The sequence below is a fragment of the Ischnura elegans genome (assembly GCF_921293095.1).
Source record: "Ischnura elegans chromosome 13 unlocalized genomic scaffold, ioIscEleg1.1 SUPER_13_unloc_3, whole genome shotgun sequence".
Classification (NCBI taxonomy): Eukaryota; Metazoa; Arthropoda; class Insecta; order Odonata; family Coenagrionidae; genus Ischnura; species Ischnura elegans.
The window spans coordinates 2930503-2956777 of NW_025791659.1; the positions used below are offsets into that span (position 1 = coordinate 2930503).

At 38.4% G+C, this 26275-nt stretch overlaps 1 protein-coding gene across 1 annotated transcript in view; it reads right to left on the minus strand.

Annotated features, from left to right (window-relative positions):
- Positions 1–1083: 1083 nt before the first annotated feature.
- Positions 1084–26275, minus strand: part of LOC124172915 — a 29429-nt gene continuing 4237 nt past the window's right edge. Inside the window, exons 3-11 of the mRNA XM_046552431.1 lie at positions 23587–23754; positions 21221–21340; positions 20038–20157; positions 14709–14828; positions 11068–11140; positions 3134–3207; positions 2183–2396; positions 1418–1556; positions 1084–1320 (exon numbers count right to left, since the gene is read on the minus strand). Coding sequence (XP_046408387.1) covers positions 1176–1320; positions 1418–1556; positions 2183–2396; positions 3134–3207; positions 11068–11140; positions 14709–14828; positions 20038–20157; positions 21221–21340; positions 23587–23754 — 1173 coding nt within the window. The 3' untranslated portion in view covers positions 1084–1175. The remainder of the gene's footprint in view (positions 1321–1417; positions 1557–2182; positions 2397–3133; positions 3208–11067; positions 11141–14708; positions 14829–20037; positions 20158–21220; positions 21341–23586; positions 23755–26275) is intronic.

Here is a 26275-nt window from a genome sequence, read left to right on the forward strand (position 1 = left end):
AAACAGGTCATGTGCACAAAGGTGACTTATTTGAGTCAAAACATACAACATACAATACATAATAGTGTTCCTCACTTTTCTGTGCATGTGGCGGTTGAGGTTAGAAATCATGGAGGAGGACTTTGAGTGCACTCAGCATGAATAATGTTTCACAACCGTATGTGTACATATGAGGTAGTCAAGGCCATTCCTTGCAGTGACAGACTTGATGTAAACTATGCATGAATATGGCTGCTCTAATTTGTTAGTCGTTGTTGGTTAGTTGTGACTGTCAAGGTGAATTGCGGAGCAAAATATTTACAAAAAATGTTACATTTATAAGGTATTACTCCTGTGAGTATCAGAATGTGTAACTATGTCACACTAATGAGTGACATACCTGCTGCAAACGTTGCAGAACATAGGATCCTCTCGGGTTTTTGTACACTCGTCTGTGCTCTTGGTTGAAAAAGACTTCCAAAATTCGTCACACAAATAAGGGCTTATCCGGTGTGCGTACGTTCACGTCCAACAAAAATGCCCTTTGTAGAGAAAGACTTTTTGCATTAATTGCATGAATAAGGCTTCTCCCCTGTGTTTGTATGCAAATGTGTCACCAACAAGGAGGCATCGCCAAGGTGATGTTCGGGATCTGCATGCGGATGTTGTTATCTGAAACTTTATAGGTAAGGTAGAAAAGGTGTCAAGGCTTTCTTCCACATAGGCCCAGGTTCGAGAGATATTCGCTTGTAAATATTTTGCGCAGCATGATGTCCCTTGAGCAATCGCTACCTCTTAACTACGGCCGCGTTTTTCTCTCTTCTAATTTTTGAAATCACTGTTACATTTTATCCCCATTCGTTTTATTTAGTTACTTCGCGATTTTTTAAATATAATATCAATTTATGGATTTTAAACGAAACTCCAAATTTTGCCTTACCACGACGATTACGCAAGGGATGTCATGTTGCGTGAAGTCTTAACAAGCGAATATCTATCAAACCTGGGCCTATGTGGAAGAAAGCCGTGATGTTTTTTCTACCTTACCTATACAGTTTCAGAAAATAATATCAGTATCCAGATGCTGAACATCACTTTGGCGATGTTTCCTTGTAAGTGGGTCTTCGTCGAGAAAGTCTTTTCACAATCCTGGCATGAATATGGTTTTTCCACCAAGTGCTTACGCAAATGCCTCACTAAGAGGCTCTTTCTTGAGAAAGTCTTTTCACAATCGTTGCAAGAATATGGTTTTTCCCGTGTGTGTATGCAAATGCTTCACTAAGCGGAGAGCTCATTTCTCCATACTCGTGCAATTGCCTCAGATTTTCATCTCCAACATTCCTGGAACAAGTTACGAAGAATTATTACCCAACTTTCATTTGACAATAATGTTGAACACCATTCTAGAAGGTTCTTTACTGACTGCAAAACTACATACTTATTTTTCTTCTGCTTTCTGGCATACCGGTACTTCCCTTCATGGTACCGGTCTAGCTTCCTTATATTTCCTGACATTTGGTTAAATGTCTTTTCGATTGAGGGCACCTCTTGTCCCTTGAAGAGTGATTCTGTGTACACTGTAATACATTAAGAAAAATATATATATTAGTTACAACAAATACATTAGATTCCTTACAAAAACATGTGACAATGGGCAAAGTTACAACCCTATAAAAAGCAGCAACAATGAACCTCTAACTTAGCACTGGACCAGGAGGACCAATTTGTGAGAACACAAATCAAAGTCTCAAAATACACCAGCACACAAATCAATGTTTCAGGCAGTAATACGTTGGTAATGGCAAACATCGTATTTCTCCAAATATAGTCCCCCCCTAATTTTGATGCTTGAGTTCCAGGCAAAAAGAAAAAAAAATGGGTTTGAATATGGTCTCCCCTTTACTCTTACCACAGGCATTTTTGGAAAAAAGGGGGCACTATTTTCAGACAAATACGGTGCATGTGAATAATCAGAAATAGCAGGATGCCAGTTTAGGCAAGATGGCAGTTTGCAAACTCACTGCAGTTTTTATACGAAATGATGGTTAATTTAGCTACAATACGTAGTTTAAGTCAAACAACTTGTGCCACTAAATTGATTGTGATATCTTTGCACATAGGTATCCATCTAAACTAAACAGCCAAAAAATAGAACTATTAAGTATAGTGCATCCAATTAAAAGAATTAATTTCATCGACTCACACTGCACTGCACTTAATACATCTGCATCAGCCGCTGGAAGTCCACCTGTTGTTGCTCTTTGCCCCCTTGCGCAATGTGTTTTTATATACTCCCTCCCCTTTATCTTCTCCAGCAGGAGCCGCTGCAATCTCCCAGGGTTGTTTTTTGCCCTAGAGAGGCACTCTATTTTATCAATTTTCCTCATCATTACATGGAAGCCATGGTACACCGGTACCTATCGAAATGAAGAATCAGAAGCAACCTTAGGAAGTAGTCATAGCTCCATACTTCTAGATGTTATGCATAATGAAATTACATTAACACGTTGCATACAGATGACGAGAATTCTCGTTATTTTTTTCCCGAACGTTCCGGACGAATGACAAAGATTCTCGTCATTTAGGTGCGTCAACCTAAACAATTTCAAAGCGTACCATACGTATTCGTTAGTACGTTTTCAGTTGTTATTCGTTATTCATAATGAGTTGATGCATCATAACGTTTGATTGGGTTAAGTTATATTATAAGCATTAGCTTTTTAACCATGTTTAAACCAAAGGCATTACGCCCTAATAGGCACATGTTTCCAAATCGGCGTTCCTAGGAATTTAAATACCCCGGTATGCAACGTGTTAATAGGCATTGTACAATGGACAGCTTACATGTTCTATGCTTACAATAATTAAAACTCTATATTAATAATACCATCAAAAATAAATAATGTTGATGAATGAAATGGTTTCGCATCTCTATGGCAACAGAAAGCACATGGCAATTGCAAGTCTAAAGTTTTCCCTGAACAATTTACCAAAAACAATGGCATCATTATAGCATCAAGAGCCTATAGAAAACAGAGGAAATGTAAAAAGCAAGAATGACATTTGAAGCAACATAAGTACTACTTCACGTACTTAATTAAAATGATTTAAAGTACAAAAAAGTAGGTTGAGTAGGACCACCTAAGGACCATACCATGGGATGCATGTCCCTCGACTGCAGATTCTCCACATGGCTGAGCAATACCGCAGCCTTTTCTGCATTCGTCACTAGAAATACAATGTCTGGGTTAACAAACAGTTGATACCGCTCATACTTAACTACTTCTATTTCAATACTTAATGCAGCATAAATGGTGAGTCAGGCACCCAACCAAAAGTAACACGCCTGCATGCAATGCAAAATTCTAAGGGCGGATCCAGAATTCTCAAAGATGTTATTTTCAGATAAAAGGAAAACCTTTTATTACGTCAACAACACGCTAGTACAAACAAATTTTGCACTGAACTTATAATTCAATATCTTATTGTACGTACCAGATTCCTGGTACGTAGTGAAGATAAACTTGCCGCATTTTGAAACGACCCCAAAAATGCAGTTTTAGTGAAACGGAAAATGGAATAATTATTTTTAAAGCTCATTAGAATATCCACTTTGGAGTTTCATTTCTATAAACAGATTTAAGGCATTTTATTAAACCATTAATGCATTTCTACAACACATATTAGCGAATTTTCGTTCTCTCGAGCAGAAGAATCGTACTGAACTTTGCGCCATAGCATGTTCTACGCCAGTTTCAAGCAAATGATCCCACACAGCACACTCAAAATTTATTTCCAAAAGTTGTCATTGCGATATTTTGATAAGAAGTATTTTTTATGACTTTTTTGAAAATTTCCTATGCTTATAAATTTACTTATTTCATATGCTTTTCTTTGGAATCTTTGGAATTCTTTTGACCAACTTGCAATAATCGAAGGACAAATTCCTTGAATCGCAAGATACTACATGTTTGTTTGATTTTTTCGCTATCTTGGAATACTCATGAGTCGAAAGAATTCCGAGGAATAAGCGATTTTCGATTTTCACTTGTTAAGATGAAGAAAATTCAGTTTCGGCTTTCGGCCTTGTGTCTTTGGCATACGAATATTTGGAATCTTCTGGAAAAACCGTTGAGGGCACTTCGTACCCTCACGATCTACCCTGATTTTCCCGTAACCCTCTTGGTTAATTCATGATAAAATTCCGAAAAATATCCTGCGCATCAAAAATCATTGTTGCCATTATTTTGTGGAGCACACAATCTTGAATAATTTTGCTACCGTTCAAGCTAGAGGAATGAATTTTTCAGGGTAAAACTATATTTAAAAAGGTCAACTTTTGCAATGATGGCCATTCCACCAGGTCGATTCATGTGAGAGATATATCGATACCAATCTCCTTGGATACGCTTTATTCGATAACAACTTTTTTGTTAAGCAAGGTGGGAATACGAAAGTCAAATACAATACTACTGCTAATGTGCTGAATCAGACAAAAGTAAAATCAAGTGGATCGAATAATTAGAGTAGACGTTATTATCGATCCAAGTGTGCATTCGATATAGCCCTTCTTCAGACTTATTTACATAGTTACGGGGATAAAAGTTTTGAAAACTTGCTAAGACACTTACTTACATTACATGCATGTAAATTATTTTGATGAGTAATGATTATTTATGAAGATATATTGATATGAATTTATATGGATAGGTCTCATTATCTCCTTTGATATTGACCGTAACTGTCCGAAATTTTCAGGGTAGTACCTGATTGGTAATATAATTTTTTCGTTATATTTAAGGCTACATGGCAACCATAATTTTCATTCTATGTCGACAATTATTTTCAATGTAAAGTAAATGGGGACATACTAAAATCGTTTTATTTCAGTTTCCTCTTCTGCAAGATTAATAAAAATATAAGGATATAATCCTTACCATAGAGGTCGCATTTAGCAATGACGGACATTCCACTTGATGTATTTCGATTTGATTTTCCAGCAAGAAAAATCAAATCGAAAATCCTGGAATTCGATAAATAACACTATGTGTTTAAATAGTGGGGGGGAGGGCGTGGTGCTCCCTCGCGGCGGCCGATTACGTGGCCAATCAGCAACAAGACTTTTTACCCCCGCTAGGGGCCTTACCGCCAACCCTTAGCCGACTTCACCTTTCCATTCGGCTTTTGGTCACTTTTAAATCTCATCATATGCATTAAACTGGCCGTTCCATATAAAAGCCAATATTGAGAACTAAGTAAACACAATATCACATGTTGAAGTTGAGGTTAATTTCACGGATAAATACCATCGGCAATCGTGAAGAAGGTCAACGAGAAATGAATCGACCCTTCTTTCCTAGGGTGCACCATAATCTTTTTTGTGTCTTCCTCCCCAAAGACACCTACTGGGAGGGAAATAGCCCCATGCCTGTCCTCTTCTGCAGTTTGCACACTATTGTATGCAGATCTGGTGCAGTACACCACTGCCAAGGTGTACAACTAATTATGCGGTTAATGAATATGGCGAATCTCGGCAAAGGAAAGATTAGGTCGAAAGCCATACTGCACAAGGAAAGCAAATATGTACTGTTTTGAATACATTCTCCTAATATGTACTTAACGGTTCTTAGGGGAGTTTTTAACACTTAATTAAAATAAAAGAGTTAAATAACACTTTGAATTCAATGCAATGTGCACTCTATTGTTGTTCCGTCCCGAATAACTGTTTATTTATGTAACGCATTACTTCATAGCAACAATGCAAAACGACCAATAGGGTGGTTTCCCATTATTTTTTTATTGCCTAAAACGAAAGATTATTACTCCTGGAGTACGTATTTCACGCTTTTAGATTTTTATATGACGATATCTATTTTTTGCGATTAAATGAAAAGTGAAAATTTTCAAGCGCGCGAAAATGCGACGGCTAAGTAGGAATGATGGGAAAAGTCCGTGTGACGTATTTCTCGTTCCAGCTGTCAGCGTGTGAGGTGACCTTGAGGTGAGGCTCTGAGTGCTGATACGACGCAGGATGCTAGCAGGTAGCTGAGTACCTTGCTGGCTGGTAGCGCTTGGCGTAAAAAAAGGTTTATTAATACCTTATCAAATGAAGAAAACTTTCCGACCTTAGGCAGTTTTAATAGGTGATTATTAAGACATGTTTCCCTGAGCTTTGAGCCTCATGCATGCATTGGTAACCTCAGACGATGTAAAACTCCTTTCCTCTCATGTAGAAACTAGGTCCCTGTGACGTCACGTGGAGTGGCATCGCATGGGTGCCAATCTGGCCTTTTTCAAATGAGGATAAAATGGACCCTTGCCATTCGTCTAAATTGGGATTTCTAAAACAAAATAATTTGTACATTATGAACACACTAATGGTGGGTAACAAATCGCCACCAATGCCTTTCGTTTTCTTTGATGAAGGAAACTACCCTATTTGGAAAGCGTGAACAGTGCTGAGAGGTACCCTACGTGCACTCCCGCGAAGGAGTTAGGGAAGCATGCTTGGGGCTCAGGAATCTCGCAGAGTGAACCGAGAGTCAATGAAGCCACACGGAACGCGTGGAACTCTCCGTTGATGCTACCTCTACGCTCAGGCAAGCGTTCAATTTTGACCATGCAGTGGAAGTGAAAGCGACTTTGAAACAACAATACAACTTTTTGATACTGGCAAGACTGTGCTCTCCAGTGTAGAAGATTTCGATTCGTAAGATGCAGTTTAAACTCAAAAATGGAATTCAATTCAATAAGTACGGAAGTGTGGCTACGAAACATCATTACTGGTAAAACCCACGCGTCGTTGAACATGATACGTAGCACGGATCCATTGTTGTCCGAGTAAACAAAGTATAATGTTTAATCTCCGCATCAACAATAATATCGCTGGCGACAGCTTATTTCGGTTTTCGAATGAATGATTGTATTTATCAGAACTTCATTTGTGCAAAGTGGATTATCTTCTTCTTCTTCCTTCAAGGATTAGGATACTTAGCCTGTTCCGGCTCCACTTCACCATCTTTTCCTTGGTCTTCCTATACTTCTCTTGCCAAATGGTTGATATTCCATTGCTTGTTTTGGAATTCTTTCATTTGGCATTCGAAGTAAATGTTCCTTCCACCTATGTTTGTAGTCTTTAAGTTTGTCAGTGACTGCTTGGACACTCGGTTCATCTCTTATTTTGAGTGTTTCTTATTTTATCCAATCTTGTGCAGCCTTTTACTGATCTTAAAAATTTCATTTCAGACGATTCTATCTGCCTTAATTCCTTCTTTCTTGGTACCCAACATTCTGATCCGTAGAGTTCAGTAGGGACTGCCATCACTTTGTAAAATTTTATTTGTGTTTCTTTTCTTGTTTTGTTCTTTAGAGTTCTTCTAATAGTGCCACATATTCTCTGAAATGTGTTAACCTTATTTATAATACCTTTTTCCTCGTCATATGTTATATCGCATCCTAAGTACTGAAAGTGCGACACTTGCTCCAGGGCAAAGTGGATTATTTAGCTTTAAATTTTTTTCTTTAAATGCCCTAATATTAACTCTCCATATGAGTTTCACTCCCATAACTATTCAAATGACATGAAATGAAAACCAAGATTGGCACGAAGGCATAAATATAACCAAATACTCATATTACTAACCAGGTAATACTCTGAAAATATCTAACAGCTATTTTTAAAGTATACCGGGACTAGCCGCGGTGATAACTTACATGGGAGTCACCCGCAATGCACAATCGTGCGAAAGATCCACAGAGAAAAAATCCGGGTTCGAATCCCGGTCAAGGCGAATGATTTTTTCTCTGTGGATCTTTCGCACGATTGTGCATTGCGGGTGACTCCCGTAAAAAGTTATCACCGCGGCTAGTCCCGGTATACTTTAAAATTAGTCACGAGCGAACACCTCTTTGTGTTCCATGCCTGGGCCTGCTCTCCGGCTGTGGCGCCGTGCGCACGATTTGGACTGCTTGTGGCATCATATGCTCAGCAGTCCAGCAACAACACCTTGTCCGGTAGTGTCCGAAAATATCCACAGGGAAGAATGACGCCTCGGTAGCTTAACTGGCTAAAGCACTCGACCGGAAATCCGGGTTTGAATCCCGGTCAAGGCGAATGATTTTATCTAACAGCTATGTTCAATCGCATGGAATAAAGCTGCAATTATCGATATGAATAAATAACGATATATCTTCTTAAGTAATGATTACCTTCAATTACAATTTATACGAGCATTAGATAGTTTACTGTCCCATAATTGTGTAATTTATATAGTTTTAATTTTCCCAAACTTAACACTTTAGTTTCTAAACGCATCCATCGAGCTTACACTTGTACAGATCATAACTTCGACTTTTACCGTTGAACTCCTTTACTTAAACTTTTACATGACGTAATACCTTATTTGTAATTTTCAGTAAGAGTTTCAGTCTCGCACAGTATTTAATGAAAAGTTATTAGAGAACAATCGAATAAAAGGAAAGTTCATTTGACTTTGCTAGCAGGAAAACAGGTGACAAGAAATTCCTATAATTGCCAAATGACATTCGTGAAATTTCCTTTATCTCGCTCAAATAGAGTTTCGTGAAGAAGGATTTGAGATTTTTTCTATTTCACTTTGCATTGATATCGGACACTTCCCGTTTTTTCCTTTAATCCTTAATTAATTAAGTGATTAACAGACCTTTGATTTAATCCACTACTCCAGAAATATGCATGCCATGTGGGCCATTTCCCTCAACTATGAAAGCTACTAAATTTAATCACATTTTTCTGTATTTTTAAGAGGATTTTTATGATACAGATGAGTACAAAATAAAGTAAGTAAAAATTACTCCCCCATCCAATTGGCATTTGAACCGTTCATGGCACGGCACCCTGAAATCCAGAGATTCGTCTCATGTGAATGCAGCCTGATTTTCACGGCCCATGCCATGAATGGCAAAATGCTGTCCAATCTGAAAGTGACCTAAGCTTTATCCACATACAGCTATTTGTAGCTCTTGAAATCACTCGCCCATTGCTTCAACTGTGGGCTAATGGTCCACTGTCAAATAGGGTAGTTTCCTTCATCAAAGAAAACGAAAGGCATTGATTGCGATTCGCTACCGACCATTACTGTATTCATAATATACAAATTATTTCGTTTTAGAAATACCGGTTTAGACAAATGGTAATGGTCCATTTTTATCCTCATTTGAAAAAAGCTAGAATGGCGCCCATGCGATGCCACTCCACGTGACGTCACAGGGACCTAGTTTCTATACGACAAGATAGGAGTTATACATCGTCTGAGGTTACCACTGCATGCATGAGGCGCAGTGCTCAGGGAAACATGTCTTAATAATCACTTATTAAAACTGGCTAAGGTCGGAAAGTTTTCTTCATTTGATAAGGTATTAATAATCCTTATTTAAGCCAAGCGCTACCAGCCAGCAGGGTACTCAGCTACCCGCTAGCAGCCTGCGTCGTATCAGGGCTAAGCCTCGCCTCAAGGTCACCTCACAGGGCGGCAGCGGAAACCGGAAATACGTCACACGGAGAGCCGTCGCGTTTTCGCGCGCTTGAAAATTTTCACTTTTCATTTAATCGCGAAAAAAATATATAATCATTTAAAAATCTAAAAGCGTGAAATACGTACTCCAGGAGTAATAATCTTTTGATTTAGGCAATAAAAAATAATAGGAAACCACCCTATTCTCAATCAGTACTCCAGTCACAGTAAAAGTTGGCCAAATAAAAGCATTAACATATACATCGTATTCAATTATTAACATTAATCCCTCTATGTACAGAGTTATTTGCAAGCCCTTTACGTTTTCCCTACTAAAGACGTAAATATACGTGTGGACGTTTCTTGACCCGGGAGACGAAAGCCGTACATTTCCATCAGAGATTTTCCTGACCATGAGAACGAAAGTCATATATTTACGTTTTCTACCTCTACCCCTTTATGACCATCACGGGTGTACGACGTCTTTGTTTCGGGACCCAACACTGTGGGGTTTAGGCTTTACCCTTGGAATTCGGGAGCAGGTACCCTGACCCCTTGTCTTTTATAACCCCTCATAGCAGTAAGGGACCGCTAAGAGGGGTTATAAAAGGGTCATGCATTGCTTATCCAGTTTATCCCGTTTTTAAAATAAATATTCGTTCGTTTCTCAACAATATAAATAAAGAATTGAATTCTTTGTCTTTTGAGCTGTTTACAATTTATAAACGAAATTATACGATAAATATTAACTTATATCTCGAGCTATGTATAAACATCAACATGGAAATTGTTGCTTCATTAAATGCGTTAATACTGTACTTAGAACTTCACTTAAAATTTGACAATGCCCATAAAAAGATGAGGAATTCGATTCAAAGTCTGCAATTTACGTGCAAGCAACAATTATCCATGTGCTAAATACATATAAGCAATACATAAGTTGACTGCGAACCAATGCAGCAGGTATGGTTGTAAACCCGGAATGGAGGGAGCACAAATACTCTCGGACCCCAGATAATGCAGAGTCCCAGTGGGGAGGGGTCGAAAAAGGTTCCGCGAGACCCTTCTTAGCGATTAAGGGTTAACCTAGGACAGGTGACTAATTATTGGCTTAGAGGTGCTTGGACATGATTGGATGATCGGACATCGGCCACCTAATCCATTGCATTTAGTTCAGTGTAATGAGTGCATTGTAGAGTTAAATGTTGTGATAATCAACCTTGTAAATCATTGTTACCCATGCAGGTTATACTTGTAGAGAAGCTTTCTGAGTCTTTTCTCCTGAGTAAAATATCTCAGTTATTCACGTTTTACAATTAGAATGAAATGACTTTTCGTCAAATATTAGACATTGGGCATTATTGTTTAGTATCTAATATGAGCTTAAGTGATGAGTCTTTATGTTAGTTAATTGTGCGATTGACAGAAAATGCATTCAAATGATTGTTTTGCCAGCATCCTTACGCATCATTTTTCCGTTAAAGGTTGTGATTACGGCATCAGAATGGCCACGAGAAAGAAGAATCTCTTGGGGCTCAGTACAGTAGTCATGCTAAGACAAAAACTCCGCCGTCTCGAAAGGGTTAAGAGTACTCACCAGACGCCACTGCAGTAGACTTATGGGCAATTGTCAAACTCTCAATTGGCTCCCCATCCTCGTCTGATGTAGACTGGAAGTAATCATGAAGATACAAATAATGCATGAGCAGCGGATTCAGAACCTTTTTTGAAAATACTGACCAAAACTAATATATAAACCACGTTATATCAAAATTTGGAATTCCTCAGAAATGTTATACCGTAGATTCCGGTTAATTGGGACATATCGGGACTTGTGCACTTTGCCCCAATTAGGCGAGTTCTCTTGTATACGGGCATAAAAAACTCTGAAATGGTAGAAAGAAGACTAAAGAATGTTTATAATGCAACATAAGTTTTTTAAACTATGAATTTGATTAATAAATCAGCGAGTTTAGTTAATTTATTATCATATTTAGGAATTATAACAATTTAGTTAAAAATATATTTTTCGCAGCGTCGGGCGATGCTGAATGAATGTCTTTTACTAAGTCCTATTAAAGAAAAGTCCCATCCTTTTGCGGATATTATAACAACAAGAGATTTCAAAATAGGGCAAGAATAGGAACATTTGTGAAAAATAAGACTAAATAAAAGGAGGAAAATAAAAAAAAATAATATTCTGAAAACAAAAATATTTAATTTCGTCGCGAGTATAGAGTCTACGTCGCCGGCTCATGGCCCAATAAAGCAGCATGCTGTCCCAATTAAGCGGAGAATACTCTGGGATATTCCTCTATTGGGTTCTGTTCTTCAAGATCTGTCCCAATTAAGCGGCTGCCCCAAGTAACCGGTGGACCCATTAAACGGAATCTACAGTATTTACAAAATAAAAAATTTTTCATTACTATTATTTTTCCATTTATTTTAACTTGGAAGCAGTCCTTAAATTATTATGTCTACATTGTAACGTCATACTCATGAAAAAATTCTGCCATTGATGTATTTTCTTCCTTACTATACCATATAAGAATTAGTGTTCATAGGTAATGGCTCCAACTCGGCCTTCTTCTAGTGTTTCCTATCACATTGAGAAAACCCTAGAGAAAGGCAGAGATCGCTTGATATCATCAACTCAATATTCTAAAAATGCATGAGGAATTTCCAAATATGAATACAGCATATATAAATTCCATTTTTAGTAGGAAGTTCAGCAATACACAGAATCTTAAGGAATTCATAATTTTACCAACCTGCTAAGTACTATCTATCTACTACCCAACTTGTAAATCCCTTACTGGAAAAAGTAATGGCATAATTTTGAAACAAGACAACCTTTTAGGAAAGTGACACATCAGAGTCAGCAAAATAAATCTCTGAGCAAACAAAACAACATGTAATCGTTACCACTGTCAAAACCACAGCACACTTAAGCATAGGCCGGCCGTTATTTTTCGGAATTGAGAAAAGTTATGTTTTCCTAGTCTCAAAATGAGGTTTACATTCACATGCTAAAATTTAGTTCTTTAAATTAAGGGAACCCATACCCCAGGAGTCCTAAGTACTGAGGACCTTCAAATACATTTTTCTGGGGCTGATAAAAAGCACTATGCTTACAAAACATGGGAAAGTAGTGTGGAATTCACGATTCAGACTTCCATTTAAAATCCATCAACTATTATGAAAATAAAAAAAATCGCCCAGAAACTATATCAAACCAATGGGGATGAGATGTAACAGTGACTTCTAAAATTGTAAAAGAGAAAAAAAATTAGTCTACTTTGGGACTTGAACCCAGGACACAAGCTGCATAAGAAACTGGAGGCGGTGACCACTCAGCAGCCATCGAAGTAGTTGAGAGAAAGCTATTACTCAAGGTAAGTCAGGGTGCGCGAAATCTTTACATGCAAATGTGTCTCGAACCCGGACCTACAGTCCAGCCGGCGAGAGTTGTCCGATGGTACTTTACGGAGAACATGGTTTGCAACCAATCGCTGTCCCTTAAATGCACCTCACACCCTTGCCTAGTCATACAACTTTGTCACATTCTTATGGAGCACTGAAATAAGCCTGAACCAGCAAAACAACCCTTTCTGCGAATCTCCAAAACAAAGGATTCTTCCTTTGGACCCTTCACACTCATCGTCCCTTCCAACTGCTTTCTTCGCGGAACCCTTTTATTTACATGCGATGTGGGCGATTCCCTTACTTACCAGGCAACCTTGCCCCCTACCACTTGTAGCTGTCAACGGACAACTCTCGGCGGCCGGACTGTAGGTGGTAGACATCCATGATCCTTTTTCTACATTACCTATATAGTTTCAGAATATAACATAGGCATTCAGATTCCACACACAACTCTCGCCATGTCTCCATGAGAGTAGTGTCGGGTATATATATTCTACAAAGCAGTGAATCTGCATCATGGCAAAACTGCGATTAACCCTTAGGCTGCGGGAACGTTTATGAAAAGTCTGCATGGTGAGTGCGGGAAAAGCATTTTCAACGTTTGACCAGATTTTCTTACCACTGGCAGCCTTTCCTTAAGATTTTGTTGCCGTCCTTTCCGCCGTTGCTTGAACTCGGCCAAACCTATACCTTTTTTCTGAACGGACGGCGCCTGACCGTGAGCGTGCTCGAAACCCACCCACTCTTCTAGCCAATTACAGAAGAGCAACAGTAGAAAGTGTGTAGGAGCCCGCAGTCTCTCTCCGAATTCCGTGCTGTGCTGATCGCTCTCTCCAGCTCGCAGTGTTGCCAAATCGAATCCGTGGAGACCGCACAGCGTTCGTCCGAGAACTTTCAGCCGGCCCCAAAAGTACCGTTATTCCCCAGGCTGGCAATGCCGGTCGGCCGGATGGAGGGGAAAAGGGAAGGGAATGAAGGAGAAGGGAGAGGTGGAAGGGCCAGCGCTTCTGATTGGCTACTTGCTATTTTCCACCCAGCCACCATCAGTTCGGAAAAAGGGTATAGAATTTCTTGCCACTGGCAGCCTTTATCTTAAGATTTTATTGCCGTCCTTTCCGCGGTTGCTTGAACTCGGCCAAACCTAGTGGCAGAGAGTACAAACGCCTCTTTCGAGGACTGGATATCCTCACCACGGGGAGCGCTGCCCGGATTATCCCTTCTCTGAGAGAGAGAGAGCTCCCTGCTTCCCGCGGCGCATTCACGATGAAAACCATTCCAACGAATCCTTACATTTCCTAGGAATTTATTTATCTTGCTGTTGTACATTAGTCGGGGAAACTTATTTGAACGCATTGGTTTCTCTTTCTTATACTTCAATGGCCCACATATGTGGCCCTCGGGCCTGCGTAACATTTTTCTGTAAGAATCACTTACAGCTATGCAGCAAATTTAGTATGATATTTTTCTACGCTGATGAGGAAACAATGTTTGACGCGTTTATGTGACCATTATGGGTACCTCGGCAAGTGACCTGATTTCTTGCCTCCTCTGCATGGGAGGGAAGGGGGTCTTCTGCCCCTGCGTAATTACCAAGGGCATATTATATTCATGGTCTGTCGTCGGGGGGTAGGGTGGGCAGTCCCGGAATACTAGGGTCCACCACCTGCTAGACACACGCCTGGGGTCGACGGAAAAATATCTTCCCCACTCATGTCCCACACACAGTGACAGCAAAATTTTGCCCTCCCAGATAAGTGGTTAACAAGGCAAGCTCCTGCAGCTAAGGGGTTAACAAGACAAGAGTACACTCACATAGTCACCAGTTGCCAATGGGTATGAGATATCACTCAAAGTTCCAGCTGGATCCGTCGTGTGCATCACGGGATAACTCTCTTCGCCAAAGCGGTCTTCGTCCTCCTTTTTCACATGAAACTAGAAGCGAATGTTGGGTGTCACTCAGTAAAGGCAAAACAACAAAAATTACCCGTTTAAACATAATAGTAAATCCTCCTCTGGTAACTGAGACCACTCAGAAATGGTGAAAAGAGGGCACCAATAAGTTTTTTGTGACTCCTTGCTAGAAGTTCAACTCCTACAGTATTTATCCACCCTTCCCATTATTAATTATTTCACACAGACAATTAAATCCATGTCTTTTCTTCCATCATTTAAACTTACAAGACCATGAAAGAACATTGCATTTCTGTATTAAATGATATTTTTGTAATATGGATATACTTAGTAATTCCTAAAGAACATGATGGAAGGAGTCGTTTTTGTATTTTCTAAGCACAAGCATAATGGTAATTATTAAATAAACCAAGCTGTCATTAGATCCGAAAAAATGTCTTAAATGTTTCTGATGGCATATACTAATAAATACTTTAATTTTTGATGATATTCCTTATCATGTAATATACTCTCTAATATACTTTATACTAATAAGATAATAATTTAATAATATTACTCTTTACAAATCTCAAACGTCTTCACAAGAAGTATGATGATAAATCACATGAACTGAGAAAGTAATGAGAAAGTGATATGGAGAATGGAAGAAAAAACATGCCTTTAATATACTTTATACTAATTAGATAATAATTTAATAATATTACTCTTTACAAATCTCAAACGTCTTCACAAGAAGTATGATGATAAATCACATGAACTGAGAAAGTAATGAGAAAGTGATATGGAGAATGGAAGAAAAAACATGCCTTTAATATACTTTATACTAATTAGATAATAATTTAATAATATTACTCTTTACAAATCTCAAACGTCTTCACAAGAAGTATGATGATAAATCACATGAACTGAGAAAGTAATGAGAAAGTGATATGGAGAATGGAAGAAAAAAACATGCCTTTAATATACTTTATACTAATAAGATAATAATTTAACAATATTACTCTTTACTATCTCAAACGTCTTCACAAGAATTACGACGATAAATCACATGAACTGAGAAAGTAATGAGAGAGTGATATGGAGAATGGAAGAAAAAAAACGGGCCTTCTGAAACCCATAAAAGGAAGAAGGGACAAATAAGTTGGCCACTTCCTGGGAGTTGATGGCCTGACAAAGAAAATATTGCCTGCACAGGTGGACAGGGGAATGGGCAATGCAGTCCTGAATTTGTTTCATTGGGTAGGCTTTCAAGGATGTAAAAGAGAAGAAAAAAACTATAGTTACAGACTCAACTTTAATAATTCTTTCACGGACAACCTTCCATTACTTTGTATTAATCAAGCCCCTCTCCAACTCTCACCACCCACCCAATCACCTACTTCAGATTTCCCAACCACCTTCTTCCTCCCCCATAGATACCACATGATATATAAGGATGCTTGATTGCTTGTACCACCTTTGTACCATGAGGATGATGCTGCTGCGCTGAAACTAGTAGTACCGCTTAAATAAATTCGTGGATTTAAACAAAGTTTAGTTCGTTTTTACTCATACAGAAGAAAAACATTAATCTAAAGAGGTTAACAGATATGAGAGTGCATCAGGGTACTGAGTGAAACAAATCTTAGGATTACAGTGCATTATCAGATCAGCAGAAGCATGTGGCATCAGGTCATTTTGTGCCCCATCAGTGCAATCGTATTCTTCTTCATCAACACTATTCTTATCCACTTTAACTGAAGAGGACATGTATGTTCCCATGCTACTCTAATAGAAAGAGAATTAGCACTCACTCAATACACATTTTCACCAATTTGCACAAGAAACAAAACCAATCACAACCGAAACATGAATTACTGCGTGTCTGTAGGAATAAAAAAATACCTGATTAGCTATTCTTACCTCTTAGACCAGGTGTGCACTAACACGACCACGACAGACCTCTGTCGCACACCTTCCGACCAGAGCACGACCACAATAGCAATCAGTTTGTATGGTCGGGTCAGAGTGAAGTCGGAGTCAGTGTGCGGCGCGCCATAAGAATGAGTGTAATTTCTGGCCGCAATGACCGCTGAGTTGGGGACGACCAAATTCAAACATTTTGGTCGGACGACTCGGGTCCGACCAGCAAAATGGACTTGGCCTAGTGCGCGTCACTCCATTTGTTGCAATGCTAAAACTGGTCGTGGGCCACTGTCGCGCTACTGTGCGCCTGCCCTTAAGGGAAGGCCAAACACCTTCATCCGCCAACAATACATAGCCCAATGGTTATTCTGCCTTCTCATTTAACCTGATGAAAACTTTAGGAGATTGGAATAATCACCTCATCTATATTCTTAGACATAGTGGACTGATGATGGCAATAGTTGAAGGACAAGAACTGTTGTGAGCATTGGTGTGCAGGGCACAAAAATGTTGGCTTCATCCATTCAAGTAAATCAGTGTGTAAGTTCTATTTCAATGAAGGTCAAATGTTTGCCCTACTAAGTTAAAACACTTTATTTTATTTATTTTATTTTATTCTCAAACCACCGGATACAGCTCTTATTGGCCATTTTACACCGGGGTGTTCAACAAATGTAACAAGTAAACGTGCACAAACGACCATGCCCTGGAGCGGGGAAACCTACCCAGGCGGGACTCGAACCCACGACCTCTTGTTTGGCAGGCGAGAACGTTACCCCGCCGCCACCGAGGCCGGCAACCAGCCTGTATTGTCAATATCCAACATCCCATTCAAGGATGGTTAAGAAGGACAATCCCATGGTCCTCCTAATAATTTCATGTTCAGCGTATGGTAGTTCCCTTCATCAAAGAAAACGAAAGGCCTTGATTGCGATTGGTTACCAACCATTACTGCATTCATAATATACAAAATATTTGTTTTTAGAAATCCCAGTTCAGACAAATGCTAACGGTTATTTTTATCCTCATTTGAAAAAGGCCACATTGGCGGTCATGCAGTGCCATTCCATGTGATGCTGCATGGACCTAGATGCTATACGAGTAGTCAGGAGTTTTACATCGTCTGAGATTACCAATGCATGCATATGGCACAGAGCTCAGGGAAACATGCCTTAAGAATCACTCATTAAAATGTTGGCTTCATCCATTCAAGTAAATCAGTGCGTAAGTTCTATTTCAATGAAGGTCAAATGTTAGCCCAATTAAGTTTAAATACTTTCACAGAAATATTAATTGATTCCTTTTGGCAACCAACCTGTACTTTCGTCAACATCCCACACCCCATTCAAGGATGGTAAGCAAGGACAAACCCCCAAGACTTACTAATAATTTCCTGTTCACAGCTATCAAAAAATCCATATCTGCTCCAATCTGCTTTTAGTGAATATATATCCCTCATTAGGAAAGAGTTATATTTGGTCAGGATTCCCACTCTGACTACATTATAAAATTCACGGTTTTTTCCAGGTTTTCACGGTCTAAATGTCATCAAGTTCACGGTTTGCAGACAGGGCTTTTTAGGCAGAAATATTGATTACGTAACAATCATCGGCCACACGTTAACTAAAAAATGTAACAAATGCGACAGATACTTTGAATGCAAATGCATCAATGACAGTGCTTTCTCTCATGACAATAGCAAAATTCATATCCGGCTAAAAGGGTGCGAGTGGGAAAATGGAGGGAGCAGGGAAGTGAAGAAGTAGTGCCTGATTTTTTGCCAGGGTTAACGTCTTCCAATCGCAGGCTTAAGGTCAATGTGCTGTCATGGCGCACCGACCAATAGGGTGGTTTCCTATTATTTTTTTATTGCTTTAATCGAAAGATTATTACTCCTGGAGTACGTATTTCACGCTTTTAGATTTTCAATGACAACATCTATTTTTCGCGATTTAATGAAAAGTGAAAATTTTCAAGCGCGCGAAAACGCGACGCGTAAGTATGAATGCCGGGAAATATCTTCGTACGTCGTATTTCTGGTTCCCCCTCCCGCCCGGTGAGGTGACCTTGAGGCGAGGCTTAGCGCTGATACATCGCAGGATGCTAGCGGATAGCTGAGTACCTTGCTGGATGGTAGCGCTTGGCTTAAAAAAGGTTTATTAATACCTTATCAAACGAAGAAAACTTTCCGAACTTAGCCAGTTTTAATAGGTGATTATTAAGACATGTTTCCCTCAGCTCTGTGCCTCTTGCATGCATTGGTAACCTCAGACGATGTATAACTCCTATCCTCTCGTGTAGAAACTAGGTCCCTGTGACGTCACGTGGAGTGGAATCGCATGGGCGCCAATCTGGCCTTTTTCAAATTTGGATAAAATTTGACCCTTGCCATTCGTCTAGACCGGTATTTCAAAAACCAAATAATTTGTGTATTATGAATACACTAATGGTGGGTAACGAATCGCAATCAATGCCTTTCGTTTTCTTTGATGAAGGAAACTACCCGATTAATAATTGCACTTTCAAATACACGTGTGCAGATAAATGCATGGACATTGCCCGCACGCGAATGACCTTGAAACATGATTGAAATATCGTTTTTTTTTTCTTTTAACCCCTCTATCATTGTTCTACAATCACGTTTGAGAGATTTTTCAAATGTTTTATGACGAAATTCACGGCTATTTCCAAGTTTTTTCACGGTAGACGAAATTCACGGCTTGTTCACGGTTTTCAGGTTTTCTTGGTTGAGTGGGAACCCTGTTAGATGTACTAAGCTATTGGCTGCAAAATCCTATTCTCTAGCAATCCAACAAGCACAGCAAACTTAACTCGATTAGGATAAATCACTCAAACTGATTGATTTAGTTCTTTCTGAACTATTAAATGAGGGAATCATGATTCAAATCATCAGGTGTATTCAGCTGCACGTTTCTCGGCGATGCTGACATCATGATCACTCTGTGAGAGCGTACTGGATGCAGCAGTGGGCATCTTGACTCTCAATCGTTTTCCTCCCTTCTGCTCTGCGCTGATCCGAAGTGAGCAACATGTTTCTACTATCACTAAAATGCCAACTGTGCTGTGAAGTCGCACCACTCTCAAATGTGGGCACCTAGAGCAGTTGAATGCACCTTGTTGCTGATTACAATGAGTGGTTCATTTTGAATGATTTGCTCATTTACAACACAGCTCATCAGTACTAGTTCACTTTTAATCAAGTCAGGGAAAAGGTTGTTTGTTAAGTGCGGTTGGGAATGTTCCACGGTTGAATGGATTGCATCACAGCAAAACTGTGCTAAACAAGGATAGAGTGTTGACTCACCACGGCATCAGTTGTCAATGGGTCTATGGCATCACTTTCAAATCCATCTGGAGTTGTCCCATGCAGCACTTCACCATTCTCTTCTCTTAGGGGGTCTACGTTCTCCTCTTTTACAAGAAACTAGAAGAGAATGCTGCGTGTCACTCCACAATATACAAATAATAATGATAAAGGTAAAACCTCCTCTTTTATCACAGAATACTCATCCTGGTCAAATGCAACTATGCCCGAGATTTTTGTGACCAACTTCAATGAAATTTCTAACATGATAGCTCTTTTTTGTCCAACTGAGCCAACGAGGGCTCCTATGGTGCTTTAATGCACCTATTCTGTTAAAACTTTGAGTGCCGGCTGCTAAATTTAAAGCCCCACAGAAAAATCCAGCCATTTTTACGATATTCGCACATTTTTTAAAACATTAGCATCAAAAATATATTTATATCGATATTCATTTCAATAAATATGTACTTGGCTCTTCTTTATGAATGAGTTGAATAACATTCATTACAAATTTTAAAATATGTAGTCTAACAATGAAAACCTACTGTTTTTGAAAAATAAAAAAGTTGCAACATATGATGTACCACCATAACATGCATAATGATTTTTAATACCCTCTATTTGAACTATTTAAAGCATGGAAATCATGAAAAAGCATTGTTCCAAGCAAAGCATTATAAATCCTGGATGACAAAAAGGGTCAATGCACCCTCAACGAGCAAAAGAATTTTCACACAAAGTGGCCTACGATGAGGATGCCGGTAGCTACAGAGGACTTTTCGTCCTCAAGACATAAAGCTAACTCTTTTTCCATCGAGCAGTTGATTTTTGAAAAAGCAGAACCCCTAAGCAGTAAACTGGAAAAGTACCACGGGCAAAATATTACAGATTCACTCATACAAAGCCAATTAAACGGAAAGATGTAATATTACGTCCGCAGCAATCCTTAGAAGGATTAGCAGGATGCAATATTACGCCCATGGCATGCAAAGTTTCAATAATAATGAATCGCTCACTTTGAGCAATTTTTTTAAATGAAATACAAAGCCCTTAGTACTTTTCACGTTTGATCAAGCGAGGGAAAAGTTTGTGTTTTTCTGCTCAGTCATCCTACGAATATTCCACTGAGAAATGAATTTGTGCAATAGCAAAACTGCGCTAAACACTGCAAGAGCACACTCACCAAGTCATCGCTTGCCAAGGGGTCTATGGCATTACTTTCAATCCCATTTTGTGCTGGTGTATGTTGCACTACAAAATTCCCTTCCCTTAGCAGGTCCTCGTTCTCCACTTTTACATGACACTTTAAGAGAATGTAGAATGTCACTCAAAATAGTCCTTATAATTATAACCTATTTTCAATAATAATATTAACCCTTTACCGGTGATGTGCGGTCTGACAGACCGCTGCGTTTCTAAAATTATGAATATTTTTAAAATTAAGATTTCAAAATATCTATAATTCTCGTTAGCTTCATATTTTTGCATAACAAGGACATCCCACTCTTAAAATTTAACGTTCCTTTTATTAATTTCTGTAAATTTGCAATTGAACTGGATTAGCGGTTTGTGAGACCACACGTCACTTACTAAGAATGCATCAAGAAAAGGAATAAGTGGGATAAATTTCATGGCTACTTACTACTTAGCCTTCCAACTTTAACATTTAAGGCCTTTTTTGAATCTGGCGAAATATTGATAGATAAATATAATAATTAAACTCAAGTGTTTTTGGCATCAGTTTTTTGATCCTGCTTCATCTCACAATTTTTATGACAAATTGGTTCGTATTGGGAGTGTAAAAATTTTAATATAAGTTTTAAAATAGTTAAGCATCCAAAGAAAAATTTAAAAAAACAATAAAAATGGTGTAGCAATATTTTATGAATTTTTTATTTGTTGCGGTCTCTCAGACCGCATGTCACCGGTATTGTAACAAGAATTGCACATCACTGGTTAAGGGTTAAAAGTAGTAGAAGCATATATGTCCTAAACAAACTGCTAACATCAAAATTTTTAACCATCAGAACTACATAGAGTAAGGATGTAAGGATAAGTGCTTAAATTTTCCTTTGAGGCTCATTGGTGAGGACATTCCCCAAACTCACTTGATGGATATGACTGGCACATGTGTTTACAAGAGTGGATGCCAGCTTCCCCTCTTTTTCTCATATCCTTACTCCAAGAATTAGAATTAGGCTTGCATGCCAGCAATGAAAAGAGTATTTACAGCATTATTGGTAAAGAGAGAGCGTAAAAGGGGCCCCATTCCGTTGTGTAGAAGCTGGATTTATGTTGTCATATAAGATGTGTTATAAATGGTTCACAGAAATGTCTACAGCATGGAAATGAGAGCAGAGATATCCATTCACTCCTGATATTTGTAACAGAATAAACTCTCGATTATGTGCACAGATTTTGAGTTGTTGGTGGATAGAATTTCTGCAAATATAACATGAAATTGTACTCTACCATGAAGCTTAATGCAGCATTAACACTTTAAGTACACCATTGTTAAATTATCTTCCTTTCCATGAGCAAATAAGGATAAGATGCTCACAAAAACAGTTCTCTCATTGTATTTTAGTTCCTATCACTGATAAAATACACATGAATTGCCATGTGAAAAAATTCCCTTGGACTGCTGCAAATTAAACCTTTGCTGGTCAGGTGACAGTGCAGATCACAATGCATATTCAACCGGCAATTGTCACAACTCTTATGGTACTACGTGTTAGGCCCCCACGGTTTATCACGGATGGCAACATAAGGGAGAAAGGACTTCAATAAAGCCACAACTGGCTGAGAGGCTCATGAAATACTTTTCTTCTTAAAAGGGAATCAGGGGTTGCCCACAAAAAATTCTTTCCACCTAATATTTGTAACTATAATAGGCACCCCCACTACACACTACAGATAAGGTCCTAAAAAGTGCCATGGTAAGTGGGAGATGCATTTCTGGCAGTATAATTTAAATTCTGTGCACCATATGATGACGGGCTATTTCACAGCCATGCATACCAATTAAGTTGATATTGCACAATGGTCAAAAATCCAATTTAATATAAACTTGGAGATGATTACTTATATGAGATGTATATATATCGGTAACTGTATTCTTTTTCGATTTTCCATGCTTATAATTAGGCAAGTTTCCTTAATGAGGTTAAGGAGGAAGATTGCTTAAACAAATAGATAACAATCTTGAGACCAAGCCATGTTACAGCTAAGACTATTAGCTTGTAAGTAGAATTGGTAGAGTTCACCATAGGCTTACTACACAGGTTGTGCAACATTCAATTCATGGCATTGGCAGTGTTGTACAACTTAGATTGAATTATTAGTAAATTGATAAGTATGATTAGACTTTTTGCCTTCTATGATACAACTAAAGGTGGTAATATTAAAGAATACACCCCAGAGAAATGCATATACTTATGCCAGGCAAATCCATTTTCATCTCACAAATAATATACTGGGTAATACAACTAAAATTAAAGGAATTAATCTTTCCACTCAGATTTTAAAGTGTATGAGAATAAATCTTACCAACATATCGGTTGTGGGCAGTTGGAGGTCTGGCACAGGAATGAATATTTCAGTTGGTTGGACTGAGCATGCTACCTCTGAAGTGCCTACAATCACATCTCGAATGCAGTCCTTTTTTTCAGGAGAAGACCTCAAATTATCATCAGCTGCCTCCTCCCCTTCAACACTCTGCAGAGAGAGTAACACTGATAAACAACTCAACTCCATCAAAATCAACAAATAAGGAATGCAGTTAATATTAAGAAACAGGATTTTTGACATCTTATCTATGTTGTTAAACGAGCGTGCTGCGCCCACTCCCAGCGGGCTTCCCCCGCTCTTTTCAATGCAGGTCCACAGAGGGATAGGCGCGTTTCTAATTTTAAAATGTAGAAAAAAAAGGCAGGGTCTTATGTACAAATTTAATTCGAATATTCATGCACAAATTGAGGTCATAGGACCTCTTTAAACACAACTTTGGAAGTAATTACACTATCCTCTGTTAAATGCACATGTTGACTCACACTTACGTATCAACAGGAGACTTGAATGTGGAATCAGCCGCATTTCGATAAAAGTTATTTAAAGAATGCGAGATATTGTTGCAAATCAACAAATGTATCAGTTTGTGCACCGTTAGTGTCAGGAATATTTACCGGTTTTTGTTTTTTTTATTATTTAAAAACCAATTTTAGGAAACAATAGCAACATTTAGGAAGTAAGATATGCCGTCGCATGTCCTCTAATAATTTCTGTGCATTTTGGAACCTCATTTGTAGAGTTTGGTTGCGTATAAGTTGAGAAAAAGGTATCTATAAAGTAGATATAATATAGAATATTGAAATGTGTCTGTAAATCAATCACTCAAAAACTACATGGCCGTTAGCAACAAAATTGGGCGAGAAGATTCTTGGCAGACTCAATTCATACTATTATGGCTTTATCAAAACATCCTTGGGGCCACGAGAAGGCCTTCAAATCACAGCAATTCAAATAAAAAATTCACACCATACACATGTTACACCTGGAATATCAAGGTCATGTGAAGTATCTTATTCCCATTCTTCTCTAGTTAGAAGCTTGCACTTAATATGGAAATTGAGGGTAACAATCTTCACTACTAAATACACAAAAAAACGGGGCAGTTGTGGGACTGGCCGACAGAAGTGAGAACTGAAATAATTATTATTCATTTATTTTTTATATATGTAGATTTAATATTATTAAAGAACTAATTTTTCCAGTAATACTCACTTTTCAACAAAAATTGAAATTATTTTTCAGCAAACTGTTTATTATTAAACATATATTAAAAATACGATGTGTATGAATAGAAAGTAACATCATTTATATATTTTGAATTAAAACTTTTGGGCTATGTCGCCGCGTCAGATTTTGGGTGGCCCCAACGTTTCCCGACCGATGCTGGTCGCTTTCTGACGCGGCGACATAGCCCAAAAGTTTTAATTCAACATGACGAGCACCCGCGAAAGTTTTAACGAAGAATCATTTATATATTAAAATATAATATGCATTTATTTCTTTTATTTAATATGCTTTAAACCTATAATTGTTCACTATGCACATAAAAGAAACTGCCTTAAATTGTACTGACCTATATTTTTATAGCACTAATAGACACTGATCACTGTAGGCTTACTCCATGTAGCGTGTGATATTTCTGTCAGAAGATAAGCGGTTTTGTAAAGCTTAGATTTGCTAGCATGAAAATAGATAAGCATGGTTAGGATTTTTGCCTTTTATCGTACAATTAGTTCAGTCGCCCAACTGATAGTTATACATCTTTGAGTGACTACCCATAGGAACAAATATATTTACACTTTCACTACTGAAGGTCATTCGCCTCCATTTTTACCATAGAAGAGGAAATAAACTACAAAGATATAGGCTTTGGGTGGTTTGCAGTAAGGAACAGGAATACATATTTTAGTGAGTAGTACACAGCCTGCAAGCTGCGAAGTGCCTTTAATTGCAACTCCAATGCAGATGCAATTGAAAGCACTTCAGAGCCTACATGCAGTCCTTCGTGTCAGTAGCAGACCCAAACCTGTCATCAGCTACCTTCTCTCCCTCAATTTTAAAGAGAAAGTAACAAGTAAACCACTTCCCTGCCATCAAAATCAACACATTTAAGTGAAAGCTCCTAACATTGATGATACAGGATTTTTACCATCTCATCTACACGACTACATATATAAACATTGAGTAGTGTACGTATGTCAATTGATCGCTCAAAAAGTAAAGAACTGAATGAAACAAAATTTGGCAGGAATATACTCTGTATCTGGGGTTCACAGTTAGGGTAAATGACGATATCCCTGGAGCCCTGAAAGGCCTTCTAGTGGGACTTTCACTGCAAATAACATGATGGCAATGATAGAGAGAATATTGGGGCCATCCAGAGGTTAATAAATTTCCTTTTTAACTTAACTTACAATGCGATCAATGGCTATAATTTTCACAGTTAAGTGAATGAATAAAATCTCATTCTTTGACTCATTTTGTTTACAGCTGCCTTGTAGCCAACAACATTTATAAAGTTAAGAAACTTCCTCTGTAAAACCGTTCAGATGCCGACCTTTGTGTGGAAGAACTTACTGCCACCATCCAAGACTGCACTGAAGCATCAAAATACGTAATTCCACAAACCAGGGATCCAGAAACTCTGCCTTCTGAAATCTTAAATTCT